This window comes from Nomascus leucogenys, chromosome X (genome assembly GCF_006542625.1).
Source record: "Nomascus leucogenys isolate Asia chromosome X, Asia_NLE_v1, whole genome shotgun sequence".
In the NCBI taxonomy this organism is placed as follows: domain Eukaryota; kingdom Metazoa; phylum Chordata; class Mammalia; order Primates; family Hylobatidae; genus Nomascus; species Nomascus leucogenys.
This window is the reverse complement of record NC_044406.1, coordinates 67884898-67900805: the sequence shown is the minus strand read 5'-3', so window position 1 is coordinate 67900805 and position 15908 is coordinate 67884898. Positions and strand designations below refer to the sequence as shown.

Sequence of the window (15908 nt, the reverse complement as noted above, 5' to 3'; positions counted from 1 at the left end):
GAAATATTGTAAATCCTGGCCAGGCATGGTAGCACACATCTGTAATCCCAGCACTTTGGGAGGCCGAGGTGGGCAGATTACCTTAGGTCAGGAGTTCAAGACCAGCCTGGCCAACATGGTGAAACCCTATCTCTACTAAAAATACAAAAATTAACCAGGCACGGTGGTGTTCCTGTAATCCCAGCTGCTCAGTAGGATGAGGCAGGAGAATCGCTTGAACCTGGGAGGCAGAGGTTGCAGTGAGTCAAGATTGTGCCATTGCACTCCCGCCTGGGTGACAGAGCAAGTCTCCGTCTCAAAAAAAAAAGAAAGAAAGAAACATTATAAATGCTTGTGTTCCAACAAATCAGGTAATCTATCAGTTTCTCTTTTTTTTTTTTTAGACACACCCTTCCTGGAGCCCTGTGTCTGTCTTCTTGCTCCTGTTTTATCTACCTCAGTACCTTGCATCTGTCTAACGCCTCTCCTTACATTCATTATGCTGTATTATAAATGTTGAGTCACCCCTACATATTCACCTACTTTTGCATTTTCCTTCATTTTGATGTACTTAGTGCCCCTAACTGTAACCAATACAATATAGACTTTCAAGTTATATATAAATTCTCTAAATTTATTCAGAAATCTGTAAATAAAACCTTGACTACATTGTAAATATTTGATTTTTCATTTCATCTTTATTCTTAAATCAGACTATTTTATTTTCCAACAATAGGATTCTTCCTGGGCATATGTATTATCATCCTGACTCCTTAGATAATATATTATTTTCTTCAGTAAGTAAGAAATGAATTCTCTGAACTCTTAATAGTTAAAAAAAACTGCCTAAGTATCAAAAAGTCATATTGTAATTAAAATATTTGTAAAGTACTAATTACTGAAGCATTTATTCTATATTTTCATTTTCAGAGGGCGATTATTTATCATTTCTACTAAAGCAGGATCTCTAGGAATTAATCTGGTAGCTGCTAATCGAGTAATTATATTCGACGCTTCTTGGAATCCATCTTATGACATCCAGAGTATATTCAGAGTTTATCGCTTTGGACAAACTAAGCCTGTTTATGTATATAGGTTCTTAGCTCAGGTAGGTTTATAATTCTCTTTTTCATATTGAAAGTTCATGTGAAACTGATAATATTTTAGAGATATGGAACATATGTGTATTACAGAGAGGGAAACAAAGTTGGAAATACCATTTCTGTACATAAAGCAGCAGAAGTCAGTTTTGGCTTTTCTTGATTTTCTGTTTTGTAGTGTATCCATTTCTGTAATGTCATCTTTCTCAGGTTGAGATTGTTTTGCATGAGTAAACAGATCTAGCAGATGCTACCCACAGCAGATGCAACCCCTCTCAACCTGCCTCCAAATCTGGGCTTCTCAACCAGAGACTGGATTTTTTTTGGTAGATCCTTGCTTATTTGATCTTCTTTAGTACATAAGTTGATTGACAACTTTATGTAAACTCTTTCCTGTTATTTATTTATTTATTCAATTTTCTTTTATTTTTTTCTTTCCTGTTAAGTTTAAAACTTCTGTACATTCTCATTTATAATGTACTTTTTATTATATTTAGTGCACATTTAATATAATATAATGTATACATTTAATGTAGTTTATATGTAATGGATATGGTATTTTATATTTGTTTTCTGTCTTGAAATTATAGAAAATAAAACGATATAAAGGCATTTTATGGTGTTTGATAGCTTATTATATTACATTGAAAAGGAATCAAACTACTCTCTTGCATTCTAACTTCAATATTTACCTAAATGTTTTTTTGTGTCTGTCCCTTTATTTCTGTTTACTCTGGTATCTGCCTGCTGTTCTCCTTCTACAGAGTACAGAAATAAATAAAGCAACACATGAATGCATTTTGGTCAGTTAATATAGAATAATTATCAGTAATGTAATTTTATTTGTTATGGTAAACTATGCTAAACAGATGAAATCTTTCATGAATTAAGCAAAATTGCTGATGAGTTTTTCTTTATGGCAATATACTACCATGAAGTTTTACCATTTCATATTAACCAGTAACCGTATTTATCCTTGATTAAGTTTCATGCTTACAAAATTTTATTTTTTTGTATATTCTTCCTTCTTTTTACAAAGGGAACCATGGAAGATAAGATTTATGATCGGCAAGTAACTAAGCAGTCACTGTCTTTTCGAGTTGTTGATCAGCAGCAGGTGGAGCGTCATTTTACTATGAATGAACTTACTGAACTTTATACTTTTGAGCCAGACTTATTAGATGACCCTAATTCAGAAAAGAAGAAGAAGAGGGATACTCCCATGCTGCCAAAGGTAAACATATTTAGATTATTGGCTTAACAAACCAACGTGGACTAAGGAAATTTTACTACTAATATGAAAGTTAGTCATTTGATTAAGGCTATATTTCAGAATTTTTCAAGGATAATAAAATGATATTTAATGAATTTTGTCTAGAAAATTATAAATGATAGGGTGCTTGATCAGTTCTCCATATAGCACCACAAAAAGATAGTATATTCCAAAACACATATTTTATGCCACATATATCTAATTAGCATATTTTCTAATAATACTTTACACTTCAACTTTTATAAGAAGTAGCAGACAAATTTTCCAATTAGAAAAGGGGAAATTACTTCGAATTTATTCATATGGTGAATTTTGGGTTGCAGGAAACCAGTTCATTTTATAAACGTGTATTATTTGCTGACTTTGAGAGGTATACTGTGAGAGAATACTAAGAAAAACAAGACATTGTTCAGATTATCTCCCTCAATCCAGCAGCAGCTGAAAAGCAGATAGTCTTGTTTTCATTTTCAAGATGAGGAAATTGAGGTTCAGAGAGGTTAGGTAACTTACCCAAGTTTACACACCATATTGTAAAGCTGGCCTTCAAATCATATCTGACCAACTCAAAAGCATTACTCTTAATCATTATAATTTTTTGTCCTCCAAATGGAGATTAGAAAATTATTTTCAAATACAAGAAACAAAGCAGAGGACCTGGGATTTCCAGAATTGAATGACATTTAGGATGCTTTATTTTAGTTTAAATAAATCTGGACTTCAAAATATAGAATGCTTTCAGTCAGTAATATTGTGTGATATAACTGTTAAGATGGTATAATATAGTCAGTTTAGCCTATGTCTTGTGGAGGTTAAATATTCCTCAAATTTATGGAAAACTTTACGGTTTACAAAGGCCTGTTTCATACATTATCTCAGGAAGCTGAGACTTAGAGTTTGTGATTACACAAGGGTACGTGACCAGTGTTACAGCTAGAATTTGAACCCAGTAGTTTTCTTTCTCTCTTCTCCCCTCCTTCTCTCTCCCTCACCCCGGCCTCCCTCTTCCCCTCTCTCCCTCTCCCTCTCCCCCTTTCTCCCTCTCCCTCTCTCTCCCTCTCCCTCTCTCTCCCTCTCCCTCTCTCTCCCTCTCCCTCCTCTCCCTCTCCCTCTCCCTCTCCCTCTCCCTCTCCCTCTCCCTCTCCCTCTCCCTCTCCCTCTCCCTCTCCCTCTCCTCTCCCTCTCCCTCTCCTTCTACCTCTTTTTGACACAGTCTCACTGTGTTGCCCAGGCTGGAGTGCAGTGGCGCAATCTCAGCTCACTGCAACCTCCACCTCCCGGGTTCAAGCGATTCTCCTGCCTCAGCCTCCCAAGTAGCTAGGACTATAGGCGCCTGCCACCACGCCCAGCAACTTTTTTTTCTATTTTTAGTAGAGATGGGGTTTCACCATGTTGGCCAGGTTGGTCTTGAACTCCTGACCTCGTGATCCACCCACCTCAGCCTCCCAAAGTGCTGGGATTACAGGTGTGAGCCACCGCGCCTGGTCCTTTTTTTTTTCTTTTTTACTTTAAGTTCTGTTATACATGTGCTGAACATGCAGTTTGTTACATAGGTATACATGTGCCATGGTGGTTTGCTGCACCTATCAACCCATCATCTAGGTTTTAAGCCCTGCATACATTAGGTATTTGTCCTAATGTTCTCCTTCCCCTTTCCCCCCACCCCCTGACAAGCCCCAGTGTGTGATGTGACCCTCCCCTTGTCCATGTATTCTCATTGTTCAACTCCCACTTACGAGTGAGAACATGCGGTGTTTGGTTTTCTGTTCTTGTGTTAGGTTGCTGAGGATGATGGTTTCCAGCTTCATCCATGTCCCTGCAAAGGACTCGAACTCGTTCTTTTTATGGCTGCATAGTATTCCTTGGTGTGTATGTGCCACATTTTCTTTATCCAGTCTGTCATTGATGGGCTTTTGGGTTGGTTCCAGGTCTTTGCTATTGTAAATAGTGCTGTGATAAACGTATGTGTGCATGTGTCTTTATAGTAGAATGATTTATAATCCTTTGGGTATATACCCAGTAATGAGATTGCTGAGTCAAATGGTATTTCTGGTTCTAGATCCTTGAGGAATCGCCACACTGTCTTCCGCAGTGGTTGAACTAATTTATACTCCCAACAGTGTAAAAGCGTTCCTATTTCTCCACATCCTCACCAGCATCTGTTGTTTCCTGACTTTTTTAATGATCGTTATTCTAACTGGCGTGAGATGGCATCTCATTGTGAACCCAGTCATTTTCAAACTGTGTTACAAGGGACCCCAGGAGATGCTTTAGGGACTGCTACCATGTGGCTAAGCAAGTACAGAGGGGCCAGGCAATGAACACTCTGATCCCGACATCCCATTTCAGTCAGAGCCCCTCTTTTATCTTTTTAATGTATTGGACTTCAACATAAGATTTAATTCAAAGAGAGGACATGCCTGCTTTTTTAAAAAAAGTTTTTAAAACACAATGCCATGTTGCCTTTCTATCACAGTAACTAAAAACTGTGAGAGATCTATAAAGGAAGTACAATCAGATACCTGAAGGAGCTGATAATCCGGTTGGAGAGAAAAAAGTAACATTCTTAAAAGGGAAAGAATGAAGTGCTGATGTGACTGGTTCTGAGTATCTTTGCTTATAATAGGGGAAGGATGGAGCATTCAGATACAATTTTGATGGGAGAAAAATCAGACTTGATTGGCCTATAAAAGATGGTTAGTATTTAATTGGATAAAGGGAAGAATCAAGTGTGAATGAGAGATTGAACAGTTTGGGCAAAGGGACAGAGGTAAGAATTTATGTACCAGGCTTAAGGGATGATGAAATTGGCCTGGCATTGATGAAGAGTGGAGGTTAGATAAGTAGGAAAGCCATGAAGGCAAATGGAGGCATTGTGCTTTAAAATAATGTTTACTGTAAGTTCTTGAATGGGGCTGTTGTATGATGAATCTGGACTTTTAGAAAATTAGCCTGGAGTGATTATTGTGGGCTCAATCAGACATTTCATGAAAATAAATGGTAGAACTCAACTGATAATAGACTAGCTTTTAAAAGGATAGGCAGCGAAAATGGTTTTTTTTCTTTGAGACAGAGTCTTGCTCTGTTGCCCAGGCTGGAGTGCAACGGCGTGATCTCGGCTCACTGCAGCCTCCGCCTCCTGGGTTCAAATGATTCTTGTGCCTCAGCCTCCCAAGTAGCTGAGATTATAGACATGTGCCACCACACCCAGCTAATTTTTATATTTTTAGTAGAGATGGGGTTTCACCATGTTGGCCAGGCTGATCTCAAACTCCCGACCTCAGATGATTCACCTGCCTCGGCCTCCCAAAATGCTGGGATTGCAGGTGTGAGCTACTTTGCCCAGCCGAAAAATTTTATCTTAAATAATAAAGCTTAGTTATTCATTCATTGATTTAAACATTTTGGGGTGCCTATGATATGCCAATTGTACTGGTCTCTAAGGATACACTGATAAATAAGTCTAGGATTCTGTTCCCACGAAGCTATAGTCTTAAAAGCTTACTTTAAGCAAGTAATATAGTAAGAGTTACAGATCCTATAATAGAAATCTGTGCAGGTGCCAAGGAAGGAATATTCATTTCTTTCTTGGAAAGTTGGGGATGGATATTGATATGCTTGAACAGATGTTGAAAGTAGAACTGGGTAACTGTTTGCATTGCTAAGAGGGCAGAAGAGCAAAAGGCCCTTCAAGACGGGGAATAGAAAAAAAGAAGCACATGCATAACATGGCATAATAAGTTTGAAGAACCTCAAGTAGTTAAAAATAAATAAGAGTATAAGGAGATAGTGGTAGAGTAAGGGTGAGTGTGGGAAGAGGTAAAAGTAAAGACTGGAAAGGTAGGTGGGAATCAAATCATAGAAATTAGTTTGTACGTTGTGTTACAGGTTGTGGTATCTATTTAACAATTTTAAGCAAGAGACTACCATCACATTTTCATTTTAGAAAAAAATCATTTTATTTATCAGTGTGGAGGATGGATCAGAGAAAAGAAAATAGATATTAAGATACTCGTTAGGATGCTACTAAAATGATTCAGGTGGGAGAGGTAATACAGGCCTGAAATGAGATGTTAGCAATGGAGACAGAGAAGTACTGGGCATAATGTAGATACTCAGTAATTATTAATGTTCCCTTGATTTATAATTAGAATTTCATGTAACATTGCCACTAGTTTAATAGAATTTGAAAACTGGTCATCTGAAATGGGTACATTTTGATATTCATGGCAAGGGATTTCTTGGTACGTTTTGATATTCATGGTGAGGGATTTTTTGGTGTTTGAAGCTGCTTTTATTCAAGGTATTTTGAAGATGGTTCCTGTTATTATAGTACAATTGCAAACACCTTCCTTTTTGTCCATGATTTTTAAGATGAAAGACTGCTCAAAATGATACATTTTCATCCTTGCAATTGCTGTTATCTAAGTAATAATTAAGTTCCATGCTTTTATGAGGTTTTTTTGTCTTTTGGTAGTCCCAAAAGCACTTCTTTTTAACTTACTTGATATGTGATTACTATATCTCTTTCTGCTTCATCATTTCCTCTTTAGGTCATTATTACTTAATTCCTGTTCCTCCATTTCTCTTCTTGTTCAGTTTTTACTTCTCTACTTCTAATTTGATTTAATACCTCAGACTTAATTAGCCACCTGACTATTTTTCTTGTCTTTGTACCTCTTTAAAGGCAAGAATTGCATTCTGTGCTTCCTTCACTATCCTTAGTGAATAATGCAATGCTTGGCACTTTATTATTATTATACTTTAAGTTCTAGGGTACATGTGCACAACATGCAGGTTTGTTACATATGTATACGTGTGCCATGTTGGTGTGCTGCACCCATTAACTCGTCGTTTAGATTAGGTATATCTCCTAATGCTATCCCTCCCCCCTCCCCTGACCCCACGACAGGCCCTGGTATGTGATGTTCCCCTTCCTGTGTCCAAGTGTTCTCATTGTTCAATTCCCACCTATGAGTGAGAGCATGTGGTGTTTGGTTTTCTATCCTTGTGATAGTTTGCTGAGAATGATGATTTCCAGCTCCATCCATGTCCCTGCAAAGGACATGAACTCATCCTTTTTTATGGCTGCATAGTATTCCATAGTGTATATGTGCCACATTTTCTTAATCCGGTCTATCATTGGTGGGCATTTGGGTTGGTTCCAAGTCTTTGCTATTGTGAATAGTAAACATACATGTGCGTGTGTCTTTATAGCAGCATGATTTATAATCCTTTGGGTATATACCCAGTAATGGGATGGCTGGGTCAAATGGTATTTCTGGTTCTAGATCCTTGAGGAATCACCACACTGACTTCCACAATGGTTGAACTAGATTAGAGTCCCACCAACAGTGTAAAAGTGTTCCTATTTCTCCACATCCTCTCCAGCACCTGTCTTTTTAATGATGGCCATTCTAACTGGTGTGAGATGGTATCTCATTGTGGTTTCGATTTGCATTTCTCTGATGACCAGTGATGATGAGCATTTTTTCATGTGTTTTTTGACTGCATAAATGTCTTCTTTTGAGAAGTGTCTGTTCATATCCTTCACTCTCTTGGTGATGGGGTTGTTTTTTTTTTTCTTGTAAATTTGTTTGAGTTCTTTGTAGAATCTGGATATTAGCCCTTTGTCAGATGAGTAGATTGCAAAAATTTTCTCCCATTCTGTAGGTTGCCTGTTCACTCTGATGGTAGTTTCTTTTGCTGTGCAGAAGCTCTTTAGTTTAATTAGATCCCATTTGTCAATTTTGGCTTTTGTTGCCATTGCTTTTGGTGTTTTAGACATGAAGTCCTTGCCCATGCCTATGTCCTGAATGGTATTGCCTAGGTTTTCTTTTAGGGATTTTATGGTTTTAGGTCTACCATTTAAGTCTTTAATCCATCTTGAATTAATTTTTGTATAAGGTGTAAGGAAGGGATCCAGTTTCACCTTTCTACATCTGGCTAGCCAGTTTTCCCAGTGCACCATTTATTAAATAGGGAATCCTTTCCCCATTTCTTGTTTTAGTCAGGTTTGTCAAAGATCAGATGGTTGTAGATGTGTGGTATTGTTTCCGAGGGCTCTATTCTGTTCCATTGGTCTATATCTCTGTTTTGGTACCAGTACCATGCTGTTTTGGTTACTGTAGCCTTGTAGTATAGTTTGAAGTCAGGTAGCATGATGCCTCCAGCTCTGTTCTTTTAGCTTAGGATTGACTTGGCAATGCGGAGTCTTTTTTGGTTCCATATGAACTTTAAAGTAGTTTTTTCCAATTCTGTGAAGAAAGTCATTGGTAGCTTGGTGGGGATGGCATTGAATCTATAAATTACCTTGGGCAGTATGGCCATTTTCACGATATTGATTCTTCCTATCCATGAGCATGGAATGTTTTTGCATTTGTTTGTGTCCTCTTTTATTTCATTGAGCAGTGGTTTGTAGTTCTCCTTGAAGAGGTCCTTCACGTTCCTTGTAAGTTGGATTCCTAGGTATTTTATTCTCTTTGAAGCAACTGCGAATGGGGGTTCACTCATGATTTGGCTCTCTGTTTGTCTGTTATTGGTGTATAGGAATGCTTGTGATTTTTGCACATTGATGTTGTATCCTGAGACTTTGCTGAAGTTGCTTATCAGCTTAAGGAGATTTTGGGCTGAGACGATGGGGTTTTCTAGAAATACAATCATGTCATCTGCAAACAGGGACAATTTGACTTCCTCTTTTCCTAATTGAATTCCCTTTATTTCTTTCTCCTGCCTGATTGCCCTGACCAGAACTTCCAACACTATGTTGAGTAGGAGTGGTGAGAGAGGGCATCCCTGTCTTGTGCCAGTTTTCAAAGGGAATGCTTCCAGTTTTTGCCCATTCAGTATGATCTTGGCTGTGGGTTTGTCATAAATAGCTCTTATTATTTTGAGGTACGTCCCATCAATACCTAATTTATTGAGAGTTTTTAGCATGAAGGGCTGTTGAATTTTGTCAAAGGCCTTTTCTGCATCTATTGAGATAATCATGTGGTTTTTGTCTTTGGTTCAGTTTATATGCTGGATTACGTTTATTGATTTGCGTATGTTGAACCAGCCTTGCATCCCAGGGATGAAGCCCACTTGATCATGGTGGATAATTGCTTGGCACTTTTATCTAGACTTTTTTGAAATTCTAGTTGCCTTTATAGTGTTCCTTAGTGATCCATATATCATTGCAAAGCAGTGTCGGAATTAGACTTACTTTTCAAGCAGTAAAATTGAGATGAAGATTGGTTAGTCTATCATAGTGGGTTTGTGGAAGGAAGAGAATTGGAGCTTTAATTTGTATTTTCAGTTATATGCTGAATTTGCTATCTTAGTCGGCTTCATTCACCACTCTACTCGTTACTTTATTATTTTTATTTTATTTCATTTCATTTCATTTTATTTCATTTCATTTTATTTTTGAGACAAGATCTCGTTCTGTTGCCTAGGCTGGTCCTGAACTCCTGGCATCATGTGATCCTCCTGCCTCGGCCTCCCAAAGTGTTAGGATTACAGGCATGAGCCACTACGCCTGTCCACTTTATTATTTTAAATCCCCTCATTGGATTCTTACTGTTGCTGCGTTTCCCTTTTGGAAATATAATAGCCTTGACGTCCTATGAACCTATTTTTTAATAAGTTGATTTAAGGGCCTCCTGAATCATCTCTACCAAGTATCTGTGCATCTTTTTAGTTGTTCAGGGTAATGTTTCTCAGCCATTTTGAAACTGTAGCATGATCTAGACTTATAAGTAGTTTAACACAAGTTTCTAGGAATATCGATTTGTTAACTTATTCTTAATGGCTTGTGTTTAAAATGTTAAATTAATAGCTAACCTCTGTTAACGTTTATGTAAATGTTAAATTGATAGCTAACCTGTTAACATTTATGTAAATTATGTTAGAGAAAGTACCTTTTCTGGTAATAAACTTACTAATTGTACAGATATCAGAGATGAAAATTTTGGTCAAGATCATGTTTTATTTTATTTTGAGATAGTCTCACTCTGTCGCCCAGGCTGGAGTGCTGCAATCTCAGCTCACTGCAACCTCCCCCTCTGGGGTTCAAGTGATTCTTGTGCCTCAGCCACCTGAGTAGCTGGGATTACAGGCATGTGCCACCACGCCTGGCTAATTTTTGTATTTTTCATAGAGATGGGCTTTCTCCATGTTGGCCAGGCTGGTCTCGAACTCCTGGCCTCAAGTGATCGACCCACCTCGGCCTCCCAAAGTGCTGGGATTACAGGCATGAGTCACCACCTGCAGCCAATGTTGTATTTTATAATATGCTTAAGTGGGTGTTACGTTCCTCTTAAGTACAGTATACACAGCCTACTCTGTACCTTTTATTAAGAAAACAAAAGCCAGTAAAACTGGCATAGAAATTTTTTTATACTTCCCTTTTCCAGCACTGGACTACGTATGTCTTTTTAAATGTGGACTACTTGATGATTACAGGGAGAACAAAATGGGGATTTAAATTAAAGTATCTTAAGTGAGGCTTTAGGTTTGTTTTCTCTACGCTGAATTTGTGTGCAGTGTTCTCCCCTTTCTTTACTCCTGTATTCAAACTTTAATACTTCAAAGCATAATTTACTGAACATAGATGTTATTGTACAGTTTTATTAGCCGGCAGATGGTAATACAAGGTTTCACCTTAGTCATTCTTAATACCAGTGTGAAATACATTCCATTAAAATAATTTGATGTAAAGTATGAAATAGCTAATCCACCTATTTCAGGAACTTTCTGTTAACCTGCATACATTTACTTTTGAGAATAAAGGTTCAAAATAACACATTTAATTGTAGAGCAAGTGTTAGTAGCCTTTGGGGTATGAACCACATGGTGGTATGTGAACCTAATATTTGTTGTCATATACTTCTAGGAAGCCATGCTCATAATTGAAGCATATATGAGGTTTGATGTCATTGTCTCCTACTTCTTTGCCTTTTTAAATCACAGGTTTAGGGTTTTTTTGTTTAATAAAACAAGTTTGAATATTATTCCTATCTTTGTATTTACTAGTATAAAGTGATTGTTATTCATCTGAATATGAATAGACCACCAGAAAAAATAACAGGCATCAGAAAAATTGTTTGAATTCTACCATTTCTTTGCAGATTACAAGTGTCCTATTCGTTTTTTGTTGGGGTGGTTGATGCCAAGTAAAAAGAGCAGCTTGTTTAAGCCCTCTCCTAAGTAACTTGCCAACCACCCTTTTCAGATGTAATCTTAGGCAAACCGTGTAAGCTTTCTAAGCCTCGTTTTCCTGAAGAAGATAAGAATAGTGCCGGTACTTCTCTCGCAAAGGAGGTAATTCATGTAAACATACTACCTAGTGCATAGTAAGTGTTCAAATGTTAGCTGTTGTTTTTGTTTCCATAATTGTTATTAATATTACCATTATAGTAGGATCATTTCTCTGAAATACTTACGGACTTACATTTTTGGAATTTCAGAGGAGTCATGTGAGGTCCTGATCCTGAGTGGAAAATTAATCTTGATATATGACAGATCAGTAGAAAACTAAAAACATTTAGGAGCCAGAGGAGATCATCTCAGCTAAGCTGCAGAAGACATAGGTATTTGAGGCTTGCATTCCCTCAGAGATCAATTGTAATCAGGAAAGAATATAATATTTATTAGATATTGATCTTCACTTTCAATAAAGTTAGCATGCAGTTGACAAAGAACATTGAAAGGGTTTTTTTTTCTTAAATAATATAGGCAACTTTAGAATAAAGTCTACCTTATAGCCAGCTGATGCTTCTGTACTAATTTTCAAAAGTAAAGAGATGCTTCTATTTTCCCTCCACAAACTACACAATAAATACTTGTTAACAGACTGACCATACTTTATTTATAGTGCTGTTTTATCTTATTTTTTATTGTACCACCTTATGACACAAGAAAAACTATTAAGGAGCCATTTACCAAGTCTTTTAGGGAAAACATTTGGGTTACAGAGACCATGGAGCCAATGATACCCTGAGATGGCAGCCTCCCTAACGCTGGCAAGCTGTCTTATAAATAATTGTCAGTGGAAACATCAATGTAGATAAGGCAGCCTTGCTGGCAGTGTTGGGGTGGAGGGCAGAGTTGGGGATGGTATGCACGATTCTACTGGGGAGAGTTTAGGATAGACTTTAAAAAGTGTCTCCTTATGGAGAGTTGGAAGTACTAGAAATATTTGCTGCTTAAGATCATAGAAATCCTGAAATTTAAAATACCAGGTTTGCATTTAGTAAATGCTCATTTAATAAATGGATTAAATGGTAAGCTTTTTTGCTTTATAGGCAAATTAAAATATCTATTCTCTCTAGAATATAAACTTCCTATTAGCCTAGGAGGGCAAGAACTATATTAATGCATCTTCATCACTCTGTCCCCAATACCTGGCATAATACATAATATAGCACATAGCAAGTATTCAATAAAAATGTACTATGTGAACAAATGAATTTTTGTGCTAAAATTGCAAGCGAAATGTTGTGAGGCAATAGTTGACATGCCTTTAAAATAGTGTTTTTCCTTGTGTGTACTTCTTGGAGAATCACCTGGTGGCTTGATTAAAAATGCAGATTCCTAGTCAGACACAGTGGCACACACCTCTAATCTCAGCACTTTGGGAGGCTGAGGTGGGAGGATTGCTTGAATCCAGGAGTTCAAGATCAGCCTGGGCAACATGGCAAGACTCTGTCTCTACAGAAAATTAGCCAGGCTTGGTGGCATACACCTGTAGTCTCAGCTGTTTCGGAGACTGAGTTGGGAGGATCCCTTGAATCCAGGAGGTCAAGGCTGCAGTGAGCCAAGTTTGTACCACTACACTCCAGCCTGGGTGACAGAGTGAGACCCTGTCTCAAAAAAAAATGCAGATTCCTGGCTTCATCTAAGACCTACTGAATCAGAATTTCTGGAGGTAGGCCTTGGGAATCTATTTCTGACAAGGTCTACCACTCTCGTGTGTACAAGGTATGTAGTAGTATAATTTGCCTTTACAATAGTTATCAGCTAAACCTTTGAATTAAAAAAACAAACAGTATCTAAGCTTTACTGAGCAATGTTTGTGCCAGGCACTGTGCTAAGGATTTTACTAGCATTACCTTTTAATCCTTACAAAGCAGGTACAATTTTTTCTATTTTCTGATGAAATTATGGCATGGAAAGTGGTGGCACCAGGGCTTGAACTCAGTGCTGTGACTACAGACTCCATACTCTTTAACCATTACACTATACTATCCTGACATTAATATTCTATATGATTAAGCTTGTGGAGAAGTAAATCGAGGTTTGATATGACTTTACACTGCTTTAATCAATACTGTGGGTTTATGGAAAGGCACTTTCAGTGTTATCAAGGTGTATAATATTGGGGAGGGTATGGATTTCATCTAGTTACTACACAATCTTACGGTGTCAGAGCTGATCCTATTCCTCCTTGATTGTCTTTGGTGCTGAACTTACTGATCCTTAGCCCTAAGTCAGTGTAGCAGAGTGGTTAAGAGCAGGGGTCCTGGGTCAAGACCAGGGTTTGAATCTGTATCTTAGTCAAAATATCTGACTTATGTGCCTCAGTTTTTTCATCTATACTTCTGAGAAATGTATGTCCATTAGTTCTTCAAAAATATCATCCTTTCCATTTTTATTTTTGTCTCTTTCTGAGACTGTTACTATCTGAATGCCTGCTCTTTTAGCCTCCATATCTTTTAGCTTTTCTTTTGCATTCCTATTTCTTTATTCTTTCTTACTATCTTCTGGAAGAGTATCTCAGTCTTATCTCCTAATTCACTAAGATATTCAACTGTACCCCGCTTGCTGTTTATACTGAGTTATTTTTTCGACTGTTATTTTTTATTCCTAATATTTCATTTAGACTCTTAAATTTGTTTGAATTCCATATTGGTAATATCTTCCTTTATTTCATCTGTTTCAGTAACTATGTTTTAGGTAAAATATGATGCCATTTGTTACCCCAGGGATGTCTGTGTGTGTGTACATGCACATATGCACACATTGTCTATAAGTTTCTGGAATTCATATTTCCTTTTCCCTTCTATAGTTTCTGCAGAGTTGGTTTTGAGGGTGGGAGCTAGCAGCCCATGCTGGTTTGCCATGTGAGTAGTTTCATCCATAATATGGGGATGATGATTGTATGTGCTTCATAGAGTTATTATGAAAAATTAAATGAAGTTCTTAGAACAGTGCTGGTATGCAGCCATGCATTCAGTTTAGCTTTAAACGAATCTACAGATGGCTAAGTTTCCAGATCCCAGCTTTCGAATACTCTTTCGAAAAGCTAGACTATAGCGCTAACCAGAAGGGGGAAGGGTACTGACCCTCTCTTTTAGAGTTTGAGCTGTCCCAGGATTCTGCCATATATTCTAATGTTTTCTGTCTCTCTTGTTGCAAAGAAAATATGAAAAAAATTGTTAATTAATTTTCAAAAATTTCCCATTGTGAACATATTCAAACCAGAAAAATATACCAATTATTGTTTTGCCACATTTGCCTCATCTGTTTTTCTGAAGTCTTTTAAATTACAAGTATATGGCATTTCACTTGTAAATACTTCAGTATATAAGACATCTTTGAAGTAGTAAGACTTTATTATATAATTACAATACCATAAAATGAATAACTTCCTAATTCCCTGACACCATCTCATAAGACATCCATATTTCGATTACCCCAGACATCCATATTCCGATTACCCCACTTGTATCCAAAGTGTCTTTTAGAGCTAGTTTGTTCATATCAAGTTCCATTCAAGTTGTATACACTGCATTTGGTGGTTATTTTCTTTTATTTTATGTATATATATATATATATATATATATATTTAATATTCTAAGTTCTGGGGTACATGTGCAGAATGTACAGTTTTGTTACATAGTTATACACATGCCATAGTGGCTTGCTGTACCCATCAACCCGTCACCTACATTAGGTATTTCTCCTAATGCTATCCCTCCCCTAGATCCCCACCCCTCAACAGGCCCCAGTGTGTGATATTCCCCTCCTTGTGTTCATGTGTTCTCATTGTTCACCTCCCACTTATGAGTGAGAACATGCGGTGTTTGATTTTCTGTTCTTGTGTTAGTTTGCTGAGAATGATGGTTTCCGGTTTCGTCCATGTCCCTGCAAAGGACATGAACTCGTCCTTTTTTATGGCTGCATAGTATTCCATGGTGTATATGTGCCACATTTTCTTTATTCAGTCTGTCATTCATGGGCATTTGGGTTGGTTCCAAGTCTTTGCTATTGTGAATAATGCCACAGTAAACATACGTGTGCATGTATCTTTATACTAGAATGATTTATAATCCTTTGGGTATATACCCAGTAATGGGATCGCTGAGTCAAAATGGTATTTCTGGTTCTAGATCCTTGAGGAATCGCCACACTGTCTTCCATAATGGTTGAACTAATTTACACGCCCACCAACAGTGTAAAAGCATTCCTATTTCTCCACATCCTCTCCAGCACCTGTTTTTTCCTGACTTTTTAATGATCACCATTCTAACTGGCATGAGATGGTATTTCATTGTGGTTTTGATTTGCATTTCTCT

At 37.4% G+C, this 15908-nt stretch overlaps 1 protein-coding gene across 7 annotated transcripts in view; it reads left to right on the top strand.

Annotated features, from left to right (window-relative positions):
• Positions 1–15908, top strand: part of ATRX (ATRX chromatin remodeler) — a 296672-nt gene that overhangs the window by 242748 nt on the left and 38016 nt on the right. For all 7 annotated transcript variants that reach the window (XM_030807617.1, XM_030807624.1, XM_030807622.1 and 4 more), the window contains 2 exons: positions 910–1087; positions 2119–2313. In XM_030807617.1, the coding sequence (XP_030663477.1) occupies positions 910–1087; positions 2119–2313 (373 nt within the window). The remainder of the gene's footprint in view (positions 1–909; positions 1088–2118; positions 2314–15908) is intronic.